Source organism: Pongo pygmaeus, chromosome 10 (assembly GCF_028885625.2).
Source record: "Pongo pygmaeus isolate AG05252 chromosome 10, NHGRI_mPonPyg2-v2.0_pri, whole genome shotgun sequence".
Classification (NCBI taxonomy): Eukaryota; Metazoa; Chordata; class Mammalia; order Primates; family Hominidae; genus Pongo; species Pongo pygmaeus.
This window is the reverse complement of record NC_072383.2, coordinates 53573625-53589184: the sequence shown is the minus strand read 5'-3', so window position 1 is coordinate 53589184 and position 15560 is coordinate 53573625. Positions and strand designations below refer to the sequence as shown.

General features: G+C 42.2%; 1 protein-coding gene across 3 annotated transcripts in view; it reads left to right on the top strand.

Annotated features, from left to right (window-relative positions):
- The window catches only part of SARNP (SAP domain containing ribonucleoprotein), a 69507-nt gene that overhangs the window by 3802 nt on the left and 50145 nt on the right, over positions 1-15560 (top strand). For all 3 annotated transcript variants that reach the window (XR_008492746.2, XM_063646975.1, XM_054441990.2), the window contains one exon: positions 13340-13439. Coding sequence is in view for 2 of the 3 variants with exons in the window: in XM_063646975.1 (XP_063503045.1) it covers positions 13340-13439 (100 nt within the window). In the remaining variant the exon portion in view is untranslated. The remainder of the gene's footprint in view (positions 1-13339; positions 13440-15560) is intronic.

The window sequence follows — 15560 nt, the reverse complement described above, 5'->3', positions numbered from 1 at the left end:
AACCAGGGAGAGGCCTCTCAGAAGATCAGTCTCTCGCCTTAGAAGCCTGGGGTTGAGGAGGTCTTGAGAATAGAAGTACAGACACCTCAGATTTAAAAGTTTTCGAGTTCTCTCACGCGGCTGTCGGCCCGCCAGCCTTCCTCACACACCATCTCCAACCACCAGAGAGAACTCATACCTGCAATATTTGGGAAAAACAATTCCAAGGTTTAGATTATCTCTGTTCCATTTCATATCTCGGATGGGCCCTGCATCTCCTGGTGTTACCATTGGCTGACACTGAATCACAGAAGCTATTTTAAATTGTCTTATGAGAATCTTGGTAGTTTTTTCACACTTAGATATATAAAAAAGTTAAAAAATATATTGAAGAAAATTTTAAAAAGTATTTTCTTTTAGGGTAAATTAAGATATCTTGATTAATTGTCTGTTTGTGGTTTCACAAGTAGTTTTCCCATTAGATGTTTTGGACAAACCAGGCTGATATAGCTGAAACTGAAAAGTGATCCTTTAAAGCTTGAAGAGTTTTTTCTGTTTTTGTTTTTGTTGTTGTTGTTTAAGAAAGCTTAAGGGTAGTAAGGGTAGGGAGAGGACCCTTCTTTAGTCACTTATTAGTTGACCCCAATTAGTCTTTCTGTGAAAGCTGATGTTTTTCTTACTCTTGGATTCTAAACTCTATTAGTAGGTTTTTGTGTTATTCTGGAGTTATTGTTAACTTGATGGTACTGAAATGCATAGACTATATCAGTGGTCTCGTGATCTTTATTGTGATGAGTTAAAAAAAAATTGAGCAATCATCTCCACTTCGTGTATATATACTGTACTTATAGAAATTGTATACTTCCGTACTGTTATAAAACATAACACAGAAAAGGAATTTTTGAATGAGATAAAAAGGAACTATGTATAGAAGAGCTAATATTTTCTTCCTATTTGTCCTATTTTTGAAATCCCTGGAGTAAGTCACCAGCTGCCCGATGACTTACTTGCATTTATAGATTGTGTTGGTTTATGGAGTTCCTCCTTCCATCAAATCTGTATTTGTCAGGTCTATATTAAATTTGTATTTGATTGGATAAGTAACTTTTACATAAAGTTCTCTGACCTAATTTCAGTGTTACAGTCTAAGAGAACGTTAGGCACTCCTGACAGCCTAAAAAGGACTTGCTCTTTAATCACATTTGCTTGTCTTTGCTTTTTCTCTAGAGCACTTCTTAACCTTTTGGAGGTCACAGATATCTTTGAAACTCTGATGAAAGGTATGGACCCTCTCCCCAGAAAAAGGCATGTACACGTATTTTGCATGCAGTTTGAGGGGCTTCATAAAACTACTTTGTAGCCCTGAGGAGTCCATGGACCTCTGGTTAAGAACTCTTGCCTTTAGCTGGGCGTGGTGGCTCACGTCTGTAATCCTAGCACTTTGGGAGGCCTAGGCGGGTGGATTGCTTGAGGCCAGGAGTTAGAGACCAGCCTGGGCAACATGGCGAAACCCCGCCTCTACCAAAAATGCAAAAGTTAGCCAGGTGTGGTGGCAAGTGCCTGTAGTCCCAGCTACTAAGGAGGCTGAGGCACAAGAATCGCTTGAGCCCGGGATGGAGGTTGCAGTGAGCCGAGATGGTGTACTGCACTCCAGCCTGGGGGACAGTGAGACTCCGTCTCAAAAAGAAAAAGAGAACTCATGCCTTTGATTCTGATTTTTAGGACAGTTAATGTTTGGTTCCACTGGTGATCTTGATGCAATGATCCTGACTTCTGGGTTGACTTGGGGTTTTATTGCCTTTAAAAAAAATCTTGGCTGGGCGCAGTGACCCACACCTGTAATCCCAACTCTTTGGGAGGCGGAGGCCAGGAGTTTGAGACCAGCTTAGGTAACATAGTGAGACCCTGTCTCTACAAAAAAAATTAAAAAATTAGCTGGGCATGGTGGCACACACCTGTAGTCCCAGCTCCTCAGGAGGCTGAGTTGGGAGGATTGCTTGAGCCTGGGAGGCCGAGGCTGTGGTGAGCTATGTGATAATTGCTCCACTGCACTTCAGCCTGGATGACAAAGGGAGACCTTGTGTCAAAAAAAAAAAGAAAATAAAAAATCTCTCCATTGTCATAAAGAGAATTTTGGGCTTTGGTATGGAACCTCAGGGGAAGGTTATACCTTTTGAAGCAGGAAGGAAACATAGTATGTATCTGAGTTGATATGTAATGTCATATCAACAGCAAATTTCTGAGGATTATGGAGTCTTGCTCTGTCGCCCAGGTTGGAGAGCAGTGGCAAGATCTCGGCTCACTGCAACCTCCGCCTCCCAGGTTCAAGTGATTCTCCTGCCTCAGCTTCCCAAGTAGCTGGGATTACAGGCACGTGCCACCATGCCTGGCTAATTTTTGTATTTTTAGTAGAGATGGGGTTTCACCATGTTATTGGTCCGGCTGGACTTGACTGACCTCAGGTGATCCTCTTGCCTTGGCCTCCCAAAGTGCTGGGATTATAGGCATGAGCTACCACGCCTGGCCCATTCTAACACATTTGGAAAGAGAGATTGAACTGTGGATGAAAATGGCTTGAACTGTAACAGTATCAGATATCCAGTCAAACATCAGAAAAGGAACTATTGCAGAGAAGAGAAAGTGGTAGTAGTGTCAGAGTGTTGAGAATAGTGAGACATTTGTATTGAAAAGTGAAGTGAGGAAATACATTGGTAGTTGAAGATAGTTTGGAAAGGAAAATAGGTAAACCATAAAGGTAAATCAGAGTGATATTGAAAAGGGCTTTCTAAGTTAAATAAGGATTTCTGGCCTTTGTCATGTAATAAGTAGGGCTGGGAGCCTTTGGAATTTTGAAAGGAGGAGCTTGATGTGATCAGCTTGTATTTTCTTGGTGGATGGGATTTGTAGGGGGAGCGATTTCACCACTTAGATATTTATTATAGGAGTCATTCCCCTGCTTAAAACCTTTAAATTATATCCCTGCCAGTCTCTCCAGCATAGTTACTAACACTTCAACTACTGCGGCCTTATTTTCTTTAATTTCTTCAGAATGGTTGTCTTCATCAATTGCTAACACTTAGCATTTGTTATGTGGCAAAGCACTGTTTGAAGCCATTTACATACACTAACTGATTTAATTCTCATAATAACCCTGTAAGGTAAATACCTGTATTATCCTCATTTGAAAATAAGAAAAACCGTAGCTCAGAGAGAGTACAGAGTAACTTGCCTTAGGTTGCACAGCTAAAATGTGGTATATTAAATCCTAGCAGGCTGGGCGCAGTGGCTCATGCTTGTAATCCCATTACTTTGGGAGGCAGAGGCAGGCGGATCACCTGAGGTCGAGAGTTCGAGACCAGCCTGACCAACATGGAGAAACCCCTTCTCTACTAAAAATACAAAATTAGCTGGGCATGATGGCACATGCCTGTAATCTCAGCTACTCGGGAGGCTGAGGCAGGAGAATCGCTTGAACCTGGTAGGCGGAGGTTGCGGTGAGCCGAGATGGCACCATTGCACTCCAGCCTGGGCAACAAAAGTGAAACTCCGTCTCAGAAAAAAAAAAAAAAAAAAAAATTCAGGCAGCCTGTGTCCAAAATTCATGTTCTAATCATTGCACACTGCTTCTCCCTCTTACCTCAACCTAGAACCTTCACATATGCTACAATTGGAGTTTTCTTTTGGCTGTAGTACTCCCTGCTGCCCTTCCTCCCTGACACCTTTATCTAATTAATTACTACACCCCTTTCAGGTGTTTCACTCAAATATTATTTACCCAAGGAAGCTTTCTCTGTTCTATCCACAAACATGGTCAGGCCACTTTTTATATAATTTCATAAGACCCTGTATGTTCTTAAAAAATCAGCTAAACATGCCGGGCACAGTGGCTCATGCCTGTAATCCCAGCACTTTGGGAGGCCGAGGTGGTCAGATCACAAGGTCAGGAGTTTGAGACCAGCCTGACCAATATGGTGAAACCCCATCTCTACTAAAAATACCAAAATTAGCTGGGCCTGGTGGCGCGCACTTGTAATCCCAGCTACTCGGGAGGCTGAGACAGGAGAATAACTTGAACCCGGGAGGCGGAGGTTGCAGGAGCCGAGATCGCGCCATTGCACTCCAGCCTGGGCAACAGAGTGAGACTCCGTCTCAAAAAAAAATAAGCTAAACGCTATCTGATCATTGATTGGCTTGTTCCCTGAAAGATTGTAAGCTTGGAATGGGAAAGGACTCTTATGTTTTGCTCATGATTATTTCCCTGTATCCAAGATAATACTTGATAATACAGTAGGTGCTCAATAATGATTTGTTGAGTGAATAAGCATGTCAAGACTTCAGAAGAATGGGAATGAATTTGAAAGACATTTAGGATGTAGTAGAATTTCAAGTATTTATAGATCAGTTAGATATGGGAAAAATGAAAGATGACTCCAGGGTTTGGGCAGTGATACCTTTAGTCTGGGTTGGGAGGAGGAGAAGCCAGTTTTGCACAGAAGAGGTAAGTTCATTTTGAGGCTTAGGTGTCTGTGGGACATCCACTTGGTGATGTCAGGTAGTCAGTTGGAAATGTGGGTCTTTCACTCAAGAGCTGAAAGCTGATGATGAAGACTTGAGATTTATTCAGAAAATATGGAGCACCTGCCATGTCCCAGTTACTGTGGGTGCCAAACATACAGCAGCGAACAAGACAAAATCCTTGCTCTCATAGAGCTTGTATTTTATTGAGGGAAGGCAAAATAAAAAGTAAAATTTATGGTATGTCAAATAGTGATTGATAAGGCACATAGAGAAAAATAGGAGAAAGGGAGTACAATGGGAGGGGTATTGTAATTTTAAATAGGGTGACTGGGGAAGTCCTCATTAACAAGGAGATGTTTACAAAAACAGTTGAAGGACGTGAAGGAATGAGCTATGTGCAAAGTGTTAGAGGAATAGCACAAGACCAGTTTGGCTTATCAAAGTGAGCAATGGTAATAAGGTAATGGTAGGGGAGGGCAAACCTGCAGGGCCTTTTAGGTGATAGAATTCAGCCTTTTACCCTTAGTGAGATAGGAAACCAATGGATGATGTTTGACTAGAGGAGTGACATGTTCTGACTTAAATTTTCAAAAGATCACTCTGTTACTTTGTTGAGAATAAACTATAGTGAGGCAAGGGCTGAAGAATTTTGACAATAATCTGTATGAAAGAAAGACTAGAGTAGTAGCATTTGCAGTAGTGAGAAGGGTTTGATTCTGGATATATTTTAAAGATAATGCTGATAGACTTTGCCGCTGATTGAGATCAGGAAGTGAATTAGCCTTTGATATAAGTGGAATGACAAGAGGCCCAAAGAAGGAATCTTAGTGAATATTTACAGGTTTGGGTGGAAGACGAGCTAGCAAGGAGGCTGAGGAGGAGAGAGTGAAAGAAAGAAGTGCCAAGACTTTGGCAGTTAATATTGAGCATAAATCAGAGACACTTCAGCTGGCATATTGGCCTACTATTTACAAGCTGTGGTTTGTTTGTTTGTTTGTTTTTTGAGACAATGTCTCTCTTTTTCTCCCAGGCTGGAGTGTAGTGGCACAATCAGGGGTCACTGCAGCTTCAGTCTTCCTGGACTCAAGTGATCCACCTCAGCCCCTGCTCCCACCCAGTAGGTGGGACTACAGGGGCACACCACCACACCTGAACTGTGTATTAATTTTTTAATTTTCTGTAGAGACAGAGTCTCCCTGTGTTGACCAGGGCTGGCCTCAAACTCCTGGCTTTGAGCAATCCTCCCACCTCAGCCTCCCAAAGTGCTGGGAATACAGGCATGAGCCACCACACCTGGCCAAGCTATGTGGTATTTAAGCAAGTTATTGAATTTCTTTAAGCCTAATTGTAATACCAACCACTTGGGTTCCTTGTAAGGATTTTGAGTTCCCATCATATATGTTATAGGTGGTATAAAACATCTCTGCCTTCAAAGAATTCACAAACTATACATTGACATAACATGAAAAAGATGATTTCTTTTTTTTTTTTTGAGACGGAGTCTCGCTCTGTCACCCAGGCTGGGGTGCAATGGTGTGGTCTAGGCTCGGCTCACTGCAACCTCTGCCTCCCAGGCTCAAGCCCTTCTCCTGCCTCAGCCTCCTGAGTAGCTGGGATCACAGGTGCCTGCCACCACGCCTGGCTAATTTTTGTATTTTTAGTGGAGACAGAGTTTCACCATGTTGGCCAGGCTGGTCTTGAACTCCTGACCTCAGGTGATCCGCCCACCTCGGCCTCCCAAAGTGTTGGGGTTACAGGCGTGAGCCACCGCGCCTGGCCAACATGAAAAAGATTTCTGATAAAATATTTTAATCAAAATTTGGCCGGGTGTGGTAGCTCACGCCTGTAATCCCAGCCCTTTGAGAGGCCGAGGCGGGAAGATCACCTGAGGTCAGGAGTTCAAGACCAGCCTGACCAACATGGTGAAATCCCATCTCTTCTAAAAGTACAAAATTAGCTGGGCATGGTGGTGCACGCCTGTAATCCCAGCTACTGGAGAGGCTGAAGCAGGAGAATCGCTTGAACTGGAGAGACGGAGATTGCAGTGAGCCGAGATTGTGCCACTGTACTTCAGCCTGAGTGACAAGAGTGAAACTGAGTCTTAAAAAAAAAAAAAAATTCAAGATCAGTTAACTAGAAGAAATCACAGGGCAAGCTGGGCACAGTGGCTCACGGCTATAATCCTAACCAACACTTTGGGAGGCTGAGGCAGGAGGATCACTTGAGCCCAGGAGTTTAAGAACAGCCTGGGCAACATAGTGAGACCTCATCTCTCCTGGAAATAAAAAAATTAGCTGGCTGTGGTGGCACGCACCTGTGGTCCCAGCTATACAGGAGGCTGAGGCAGGAGGATCGTTTGAGCCCAGGAGGTCGAGGCTGCAGAGAGCCATGATCGCACTGCTGCATTCCAGTCTGGGGAACAGAGCAAAACCCTGAGTCAAAATAAAAATAAATAGAAATCACAGGGCAATGCGTGATTAATGTCAAATGTATGATGAGGGTAAGTTGATATGTCCTTTCTCTGTGGGTTGGATAGGTAGAATGGAGAATGCTTTATTGATACTGAAAAATAAGATTTAAAAAATTTTTTGAATAGGTAATCATTCACAGGTTCACAAAAGAGTATATGGTAAAAAGTTTCTTTCCTACACTTTTCCCAAACTAGCTGCTTCTTCTCAGATTCAACCAGTGTTAACTTACGTGTTTCTTCTCCAGGCATCTTGTTTATACACATTATACAGAGATGTGTGTGTATTATTTTTTACATTAATGTTAGTATCCTGTATAGAATGTTCTATAACTCCCTTTTTTTTTTGAGACGGGGTCTCCCTTCTGTCGCCCAGGCTGGAGTGCAGTGGTGTGATCATGGCTTACTGCAGCCTCAACCTCCTGGACTCAAGTGATGCCCCTGCCTTAGCCTCCTGAGTAGCTAGGACTACAAGTGTGCACTACCATGCCTGGCTAGTTTTTTGTTTTTTGAGAGACAGGGTCTCACTGTGTTGCCTAGGCTGGTCTTGAACTCCTAGGCTCAAGTGATCCTCCTGCGTTGACCTCCCGAAGTACTAGGATGACAGATGTGAATCACTATGCCTACCTAGCTGGTTTTTTTTGTTTGTTTATTTTCTTCTTGGGACAGGATCTTACTGTGTTGCCCAGGCTGGAGTGCAGTGGCATGATCATGGCTCATTGCAGCCTCAGCCTCCCAGACCCAGGTGATCTTTCCACCTCAGCCACCTGAGTAGCTGAGACTGTAGGCACATGCGACTATGCTCAGCTAATTTTTTTTTTTCAATAGCCTTACTGAGATATAATTCATGTACTATACAGTTCATTCAGTATACCTGTTAAAATATTTTTTGTTTGTTTTGAGATAGGGTCTCCCTTTGTCACCCAGGCTGGAGTGCAGTGGCATGATCTCGGCTCACTGCAGCTTCGACTTCCTGGGCTCAGGCCATCCTCCAGCCTTAGCCCCTCAAGTAGCTGGGACTACTGGCACATGCCACCATGCCTGGCTGTTTTTGTATTTTTAGTAGAGATGGGGTTTCAACATATTGCCCAGGCTGGTCTCGAACTCCTGGACTCAAGTGATCCGCCTACCTCTGGCCTCCCAAAGTGTTGGAGCCAAAACATTTCAAATCAAATCAAATCAATTTAGAAAAATGGGGTAAGATTTTATGTTAGTTCCTATTTTAAGTTTTAAAAGGTTTTCGTTCTGCTAATGTAATTGTGCTGAAATATGTGCAAAAAGAAATTACATCATTTTCAGCTATTTTATGTTTTTATTCATCTGTTTCTCATTTATTCATTCATTCATTCTTTTGAGGCCAGGTATTGCTGTGTTGCCCAGGCTGGTGTACAGTGGTGTGATCACAGTTCATAGCAGCCTTGACCTCCCAGGTTCAAGCATTCCTCTCACCTCAGCTTCCCTAGTAGCTGGGACCACAGGCGTGGGCTACCTTGTGTGACTAATTAAAAAAAAAAATTTGGCTGGGCACGGTGGCTCATGTCTGTAATCCCAGCACTTTGGGAGGCCGAGGCGGGAGGATCACCTGAGGTCGAGAGTTCGAGACTAGCCTGACCAACATGGAAAAACACAAAATTAGCCAGGCATGGTGGCGCATATGTGTAATCCCAGCTACTCGGGAGGCTGAGGCAGAATTGCTTGAACTTGGGAGGCGGAGGTTGCAGTGAGCCAAGATCGTACCATTGCACTCCAGCCTGGGCAAAAAGAGTGAAACTCCATCTCAAAAAAAAAAAAAAAAAATTGTAGGAACAGGATCTCACTCTGTTGCCCAGGCTGTTCTTGAACTCCGGGGCTCAAAGCTGTCCTCCTGCCTCAGCCTTCCAACTTGCAGGGACTACAGGCATGAGCCACCATGCCCAGCCTCTGTTTCCCTTTTAAAATAATGTCCTAGTATATGAGAAGAACTCACTATATAACAAACGAAGTAGTACAACATTATGTAAAAGCTGTATGTAGGCTGGGCACAGTGGCTCACGCCTCACTACAAATGATATATGTAAATGTTAAGTGATCTGTAAGTGCTGGGATTACATATGACTTTTATTTTCCTCTAAACTTTTCAGAATTTTCTAACTATTCTACAGTGAACATAATACTTTTATAACAAACAAAAAATTTAAAGTGTAATTAAAATCAAAAGACTTGTTCTCCAGGAAGTGGAAAGAAAATAACGTATCAGTGTGAGAAAGATCAAGATTCTTAAAAAAAAATTTTTTTTTGAGACGGAGTCTTGCTCTGTCACCCCAGTGGAAGTACAGTGGCACGATCTCGGCTCACTGCAAGCTCCGCCTCCCGGGTTCATGCCATTCTCCTGCCTCAGCCTCCTGAGTAGCTGGGACTACAGGTGCCCGCCACCGTGCCTGGCTAATTTTTTTTTTTTTTTTTGTATTTTTAGTAGAGACAGGGTTTCACCCTGCTAGCCAGGATGGTCTCTATCTCCTGACCTCATGATCCACCTGCCTCGGCCTCCCAAAGTGCTGGGATTACAGGAGTGAGCCACCATGCCCGACCAAAAAAAATTTTTTTTAATAGAGATGGCATCTCATAGTGTTGCCCAGGCTGGTCTCAAACTTCTGGATTCAGGCAGTCCTCCCGCCTTGGCCTCACAAGGGGCTGGAATTGTAAGCATAAGCCACCAGGATCAAGATAGTTACTTAATAAATGAACATTAAAGATCACTTGTAATGTTACTTAAGGTGTGGTTCACAGGCCTCGGGGTGCTGGTCCATGAACTAGCTGTTCCTGGTTAGTGGTGAGATAAATACAAAAATCGAGTGTAAGCTTTTAGAAAGTTTTATAGCAGTTTGATGACACTACTGTATCCAAGTGTACGCTCATTTTTGTAGTAATTGATTTTTATTGTTATTGAGAAAGTATTGCTCCATGATCTGATTGGAATATTGTAAAAAGCAACCTTGTCAGCCTACCTATTTAAAAGTACTTTGAGCTGGGCACAGTGATGTGAACCTGTAGTCCCAGCTGGAGGTTGGTGTGGGAGGATTACTTGAGTTCAAGAGTTTAAGTTCAGCCTGGGCAACATGGCGAGACCACTGTCTCTAAAAATAAATAAAGAAAATAAAAATGCATTGATTTGTGAAACTCTGAAATCTGAGACCAGTGATTTAGTAGTTAATAAATATAAAGCACTTATTAGCTGTCAAGCACTGTTCTAAATGCTTTATAAAATTTTTGATTTAAGGCCGGGCGTGGTGCTCATGCCTGTAATCCCAACACTTTGGGAGGCGGAGGCAGGCGGATCACAAGGTCAGGAGTTCGAGACCAGCCTGGCCAATATGGTGAAACCCCGTCTCTACTAAAAATACAAAAATTAGCCGGGCACGGTGGCATGCGCCTGTAGTCCCAGCTAATCGGGAGGCAGAGGTTGCAGTGAGCTGAGGTCGTGCCACTGCACTCCAGCCTGGGTGATACAGCGAGACTCCGTCTCAAGAAAATTTTTTTTTTACTTTAATTTATGGTTCACACCTGTAATCCCAGAACTTTGGGAGGCCAAGGCAGGTGGATCACTTGAGGTCAGGAGTTTGAGACCAGCCTAGTCAACATGGTGAAACCCTGCTTCTAGTAAAAATACAAAAATTAGCCAGGCATGGTGGCACATGCCTATAATCCCAGCTACTCGGGAGGCTGAGGCAGGACAGTTGCTTGAACCTGGAAGGCAGAGGTTGCAGTGAGCCGAGATTGTGCCACTGTACTCCAGCCAGGGCACCAGAGCAAGACTCCATCTCAAAAAAAAAAAATTTTTTTTTTAAATTTAATCTTCGTAACAACCCTATGAAGTAGGTACTGTTATTATTCCCATTTCATAAGTAAGGAAACTAAGCCACAGAGAGGTGAAGTTATTCACATAAGGTTATAAGTAGTAAAACTGGAATTCAAACCTAAGTAGTCTGGCTTCAGAGGCTATGCTCTCCAGTCACTCTGCAGTCATTTTTTTTTTTTAAACTGGCAAAAGCCTTAAAAAAATTTTTTTTTTTTTTTTTTGAGACAGAATTTTGTTCTTGGCATCCAGGCTGGAGCGCAATGGCGTGATCTCGGCTCACTGCAACCTCTGCATCCCAGGTTCAAGCCGTTCTCCTGCCTCAGCCTCCTGAATAGCTGGGATTACAGGCATGTGCCACCACGCCTGGCTAGTTTTGTATTTTATATTTTTATTTTTATTTTTATTTATTTTTTTGAGACAGTCTCACTCTTTCACCCGCTGGAGTGCAATGGCACGATTTCGGCTCACTGCAACCTCTGCCTCCTAGGTTTAAGCAATTCTTTTGTCTCAGCCTCCTGAATAGCTGGGTAAATATAAGCGCCCGCCACCATGCTCGGCTACTATTTGTATTTTTAGTAGAGACAGGGTTTCACCATGTTGGCCAGGCTGGTCTTGAACTCCTGACGTCAGTTGATCTGCCCGCCTAGGCCCCCCAAAGTGCTGGGATTACAGGCGTGAGCCACCGCACCCGGCCTAGTTTTGTATTTTTAGTAGAGACGGGGTTTCACCATGTTAGCTAGGCTGCTGTTGAACTCCTGACCTCAGATGATCTGCCCGCCTTGGCCTCCCAAAGTGCTGGGATAACAGGCGTGAGCCACTGTCCCTGGCCTAAAAATAATTTTTAGTGAGTGATTACCTACCATGTTCCTCAGTAGAGGTTGCTTTCAGCTTGTTGGGTTGGGCAGTTCTGTTCATAGCATCCCCGCCTGCCTACCCCACTCACTAAATGCTTTGCTAGTCATTGTAATATGTTTTATTTATTTTATTTATTTATTTTTGAGACAAGAGTCTCGCACTTTCGCCCAGGCTGGAGTGTAGTAGCTGATCTCAGCTCACTGCAAGCTCCGCCTCCAGGGTTCACGCCATTCTCCTGCCTCAGCCTCCCAAGTAGCTGGGACTACAGGCGCCCACCACCACGCCCGGCTAATTTGTGTATTTTTAGTAGAGATGGGGTTTCACTGTGTTAGCCAGGATGGTGTCGATCTTCTGACCTTGTGATCCACTCGCCTCGGCCTCCCAAAGTGCTGGGATTACAGGCGTGAGCCACTGCGCCCGGCCGTTGTAATATGTTTTAAGAAACTCCACTTTTCATTATGAAATGTTCTCCTGGCTGAAAAACGTAGAGATGCAGAACATACTCCATAGTTGTACAATTTTTTGTCTATAGGAGTCTGCCTTCTAGCTTCTACTGATGGGTCATAGATCTGTACTTCAAAACAAAAAAGGTCATCTTGCAGACCAGAGATCTATCTGTGTGTTGATCTGCATATAGAATTTCTGGAGCCTTTCTTTCCTGCTTGTTCTCCTGGGTCAGCATGTCGTTGTGCTTCGTAAAATAAGAGTATAGAGCCCAGTAAGCCCATTACATCGTTTATTATGGAGTCTATATTTCAGTTACCTATGACTTATAGGTAGCAAATCATACTGTTAACCTTCTTTGCCTAAAATTCTGATGTCTTTATCCTTTGAGTTACTATTGAGCCAATCCTCCCTTACCCAGTTTTTATATAACTGAAGTTTTGAATCTAAGTGTAGGAATTTATATGTATACCTTATTCCTTCTAAATTGAGTCTTTGTTTTGGCTTATTATTAGTCCTGAAGAAGTGTTTTTTTTTTTCTTTCTGTTTCTGTGTTGCATTTTTTAAGCTTAGTTATGTCAATAATCCATCAATTCTCCTTCCTCCTATTGTCTGTAAAATTGATGAACATAGCTTTTATATCTTTAGATAAGTTACTGATTTTAAAATCTTCAGCAGAACTCTATGGTATGACATTAGATATTTCTTCCCATTTTGACATAGATCCTTTAATCAATTCATTGTTGACATTAGCTAATGCATCTACTTAATTCTATGGTGGTTAGACCTGTATGCATGTATATGGCAGATTGTAATAACGGATCTGGGATAATAAGTGGTAAGGAGAATCTGCTTTTAGATCATTGGATTTTCTACTTGAAGGTTCATTCTTCCAATATGCTGGCTGCCACAGTAATCTTAAGAAAAAAACCTTTTTCCCCCTCAGAATATTTAGAAATAACTAGAGATTTGTGACAGTTAGTAGGTATACAAGTAGATGAGGTTTTTTATTAAAGTGTGATGTTTATTCTTTAGCATCTGTTAGGCACTTCCTCTTGTATATTGAGTATCGTTAGAGGAAAATGGATCATCTTTGTGGACCTAGAGCCTTGGTAGGATTAAGGGCAGTAATTTGGGATGGAACTTCATTTTCTTTTTTTCTTTTCCTTGTGGGAACTACCATTTTATTCTCTGGTGTTCATCCTGTTAACTAAGGAAAAGTTTTATTTTTTCCCCCTCAGCTTGCTGAACTAAAGCAAGAATGTCTTGCTCGTGGTTTGGAGACCAAGGGAATAAAGCAAGATCTTATCCACAGACTCCAGGCATATCTTGAAGAACATGGTGAGTACTTTGTGGAGGCAGAGTGATGTGAGTGAGGGGATTTTCAGGCTTTGACACTGAAAAGATTTCTTTTTTTTTTTTTAGGTCATTAGCGATGTAAGCTCTTAATTAACGGCATCAAGAAAACTCTCTTTCTTTTTTTTTTTTTTTTTTTGAGATAAGAGTCTTGCTCTGTTGCCCAGGCTGGAGTGCAGTGACGCAGTTTCAGCTCACTGCAACCTCTGTCTCCCGGGTTCAACCAGTTCTCCTGTCTCAGCCTCTCGAGCAGCTGGGACTACAGGCGCACACCACCACGCCTGGCTGATTTTTGTATTTTTAGTAGAGACGGGGTTTCACCATATTGGTCGGGCTGGTCTAGAACTCCTGACCTCAGGTGATCCACCTGCCTCGGCCTCCCAAAGTGCTGGGATTACAGTTGTGAGCCACCGCGCCCGCCCATCTTGTACAACCTACATCTTAGGTTGTAGAAGTCCCCTCTCTAATTTTTATTTACTTATTCCCTTTTATTTCCATTCCTCATTTCACTTTTCTCCCCAGCCCATTTAGGCACCCGTTCTAATGTGTTTGTATTTTTTTTGGTCTTTTTCCTGGTAAACTATGTAGTGTTGTTATTACATAGTGGTTAACTATGTAGTGTTGTAATTACATAACTGGCTATAGCCTTGCTTTATTTCTCATTTTTTTCACTAAGTATTGTGTTTTTTTTTAAAGATGTGTCCATGTGGAATGTGACTGTGTAGTTATCTAGTCTGTTGGTTCTAATTCCTGCATAGCATTCAATGATGGATAACCACACATTTTACTTAATTCACTCGGTGACAGAAAATTTTATTGCCACCAAGCCTCTGCTACTATAAGTGATACTACTTACAGTATACTATATGCATATAATAGTATATAGTATATATTATACTATGGGTTGAGTGTTATATATTTGAAATGCTTGGGACCAGAAGTGTTTCAGATTTTAGTTTTTTTGGATTTTGGAATATTTGTGTATATATAAAAAATGAGATATCTTGGGGGTGAGATCCAAGCCTAAACACAAAATTCATTTGTTTCTTATCCACATATCTGAAAGTAGTTTTATACAGTCTTTAAAATAATTTTGTACATGAAACAAAGTTTTGACTGTGACCCATTGCATGAGGTTAGGTGTGGGGTTTTCCACTTGTGGTATCATATCAGCCTTCAGAAAGTTTTAGATTTAGGAGCATTTTAGGTTTTGAATTTTCAGATTGGTGATGCTTAACCTGTAGGATATCGTATACTATATCCTATATACTAATAGTATATAGTATATTATTATGAACTACTTATTTTATGCTCTTATGTTCCTGTGAAAGTCTTTTTGGGGTATATGCCCAAGAATGGTATTGCTAATTAATATTCATAAATATATACTTAATGTGACTAAGGACTCCCAAATTATTTTCCAGAACTGCTCCATAGATCTACAGTCTCATTACTAGTACATAAGGGTTCTTGTATCTTTACAAACCTAAATTTGGCACTGTCCTATCAAGTGGCCTAAGTTTTGCTAATTTGTTGGCTGTTTTATGTTCTCCATGAAAAAAGTTTAAACATTTCACAATTCTTTGGGTTTCTTCTTTGCCCATTTTTCTTTTGAGGTTCCCATAATTTGCCTGTTGGCTTGCAGGCATTTTTTTATATTCTAATAACTATTCTTTGTTGGTTTTAGGCACAAATATCTTCTTTGGCTGTGCGGGGTGGTTCATGCCTGTAACTCAGCACTTTGGGAGGCTAAGGTGGTATGATCTCTTGAGGCCAGGAGTTTGAGACCAGTCTGGGCAGCATAGTGAGATACCATCTCTAAGAAAAATAATAAAATTAGCTGGGTGTGGTGATGTGCACCTGTAGTCCTACCTACTTGGGAGGCTAAGGCAGGAGGATCCCTTGAGCCCAGGAGGGGGAGGCTGCCGGGAGCGGTGATTGTGCCACTGCACTTCAGTCTGGGCGACAGAGTGAGACTCTGTCTCAACAAAAACAAATATCTTGTCATTTGTCTTTTAACTTTCTTTGTGCTATCCTCAAGAAGAAGTACTTAGTTTTGAAAAATCTTCAATTTTTCACCTCTTACTTTTGGTTCTGGGTTGTTTT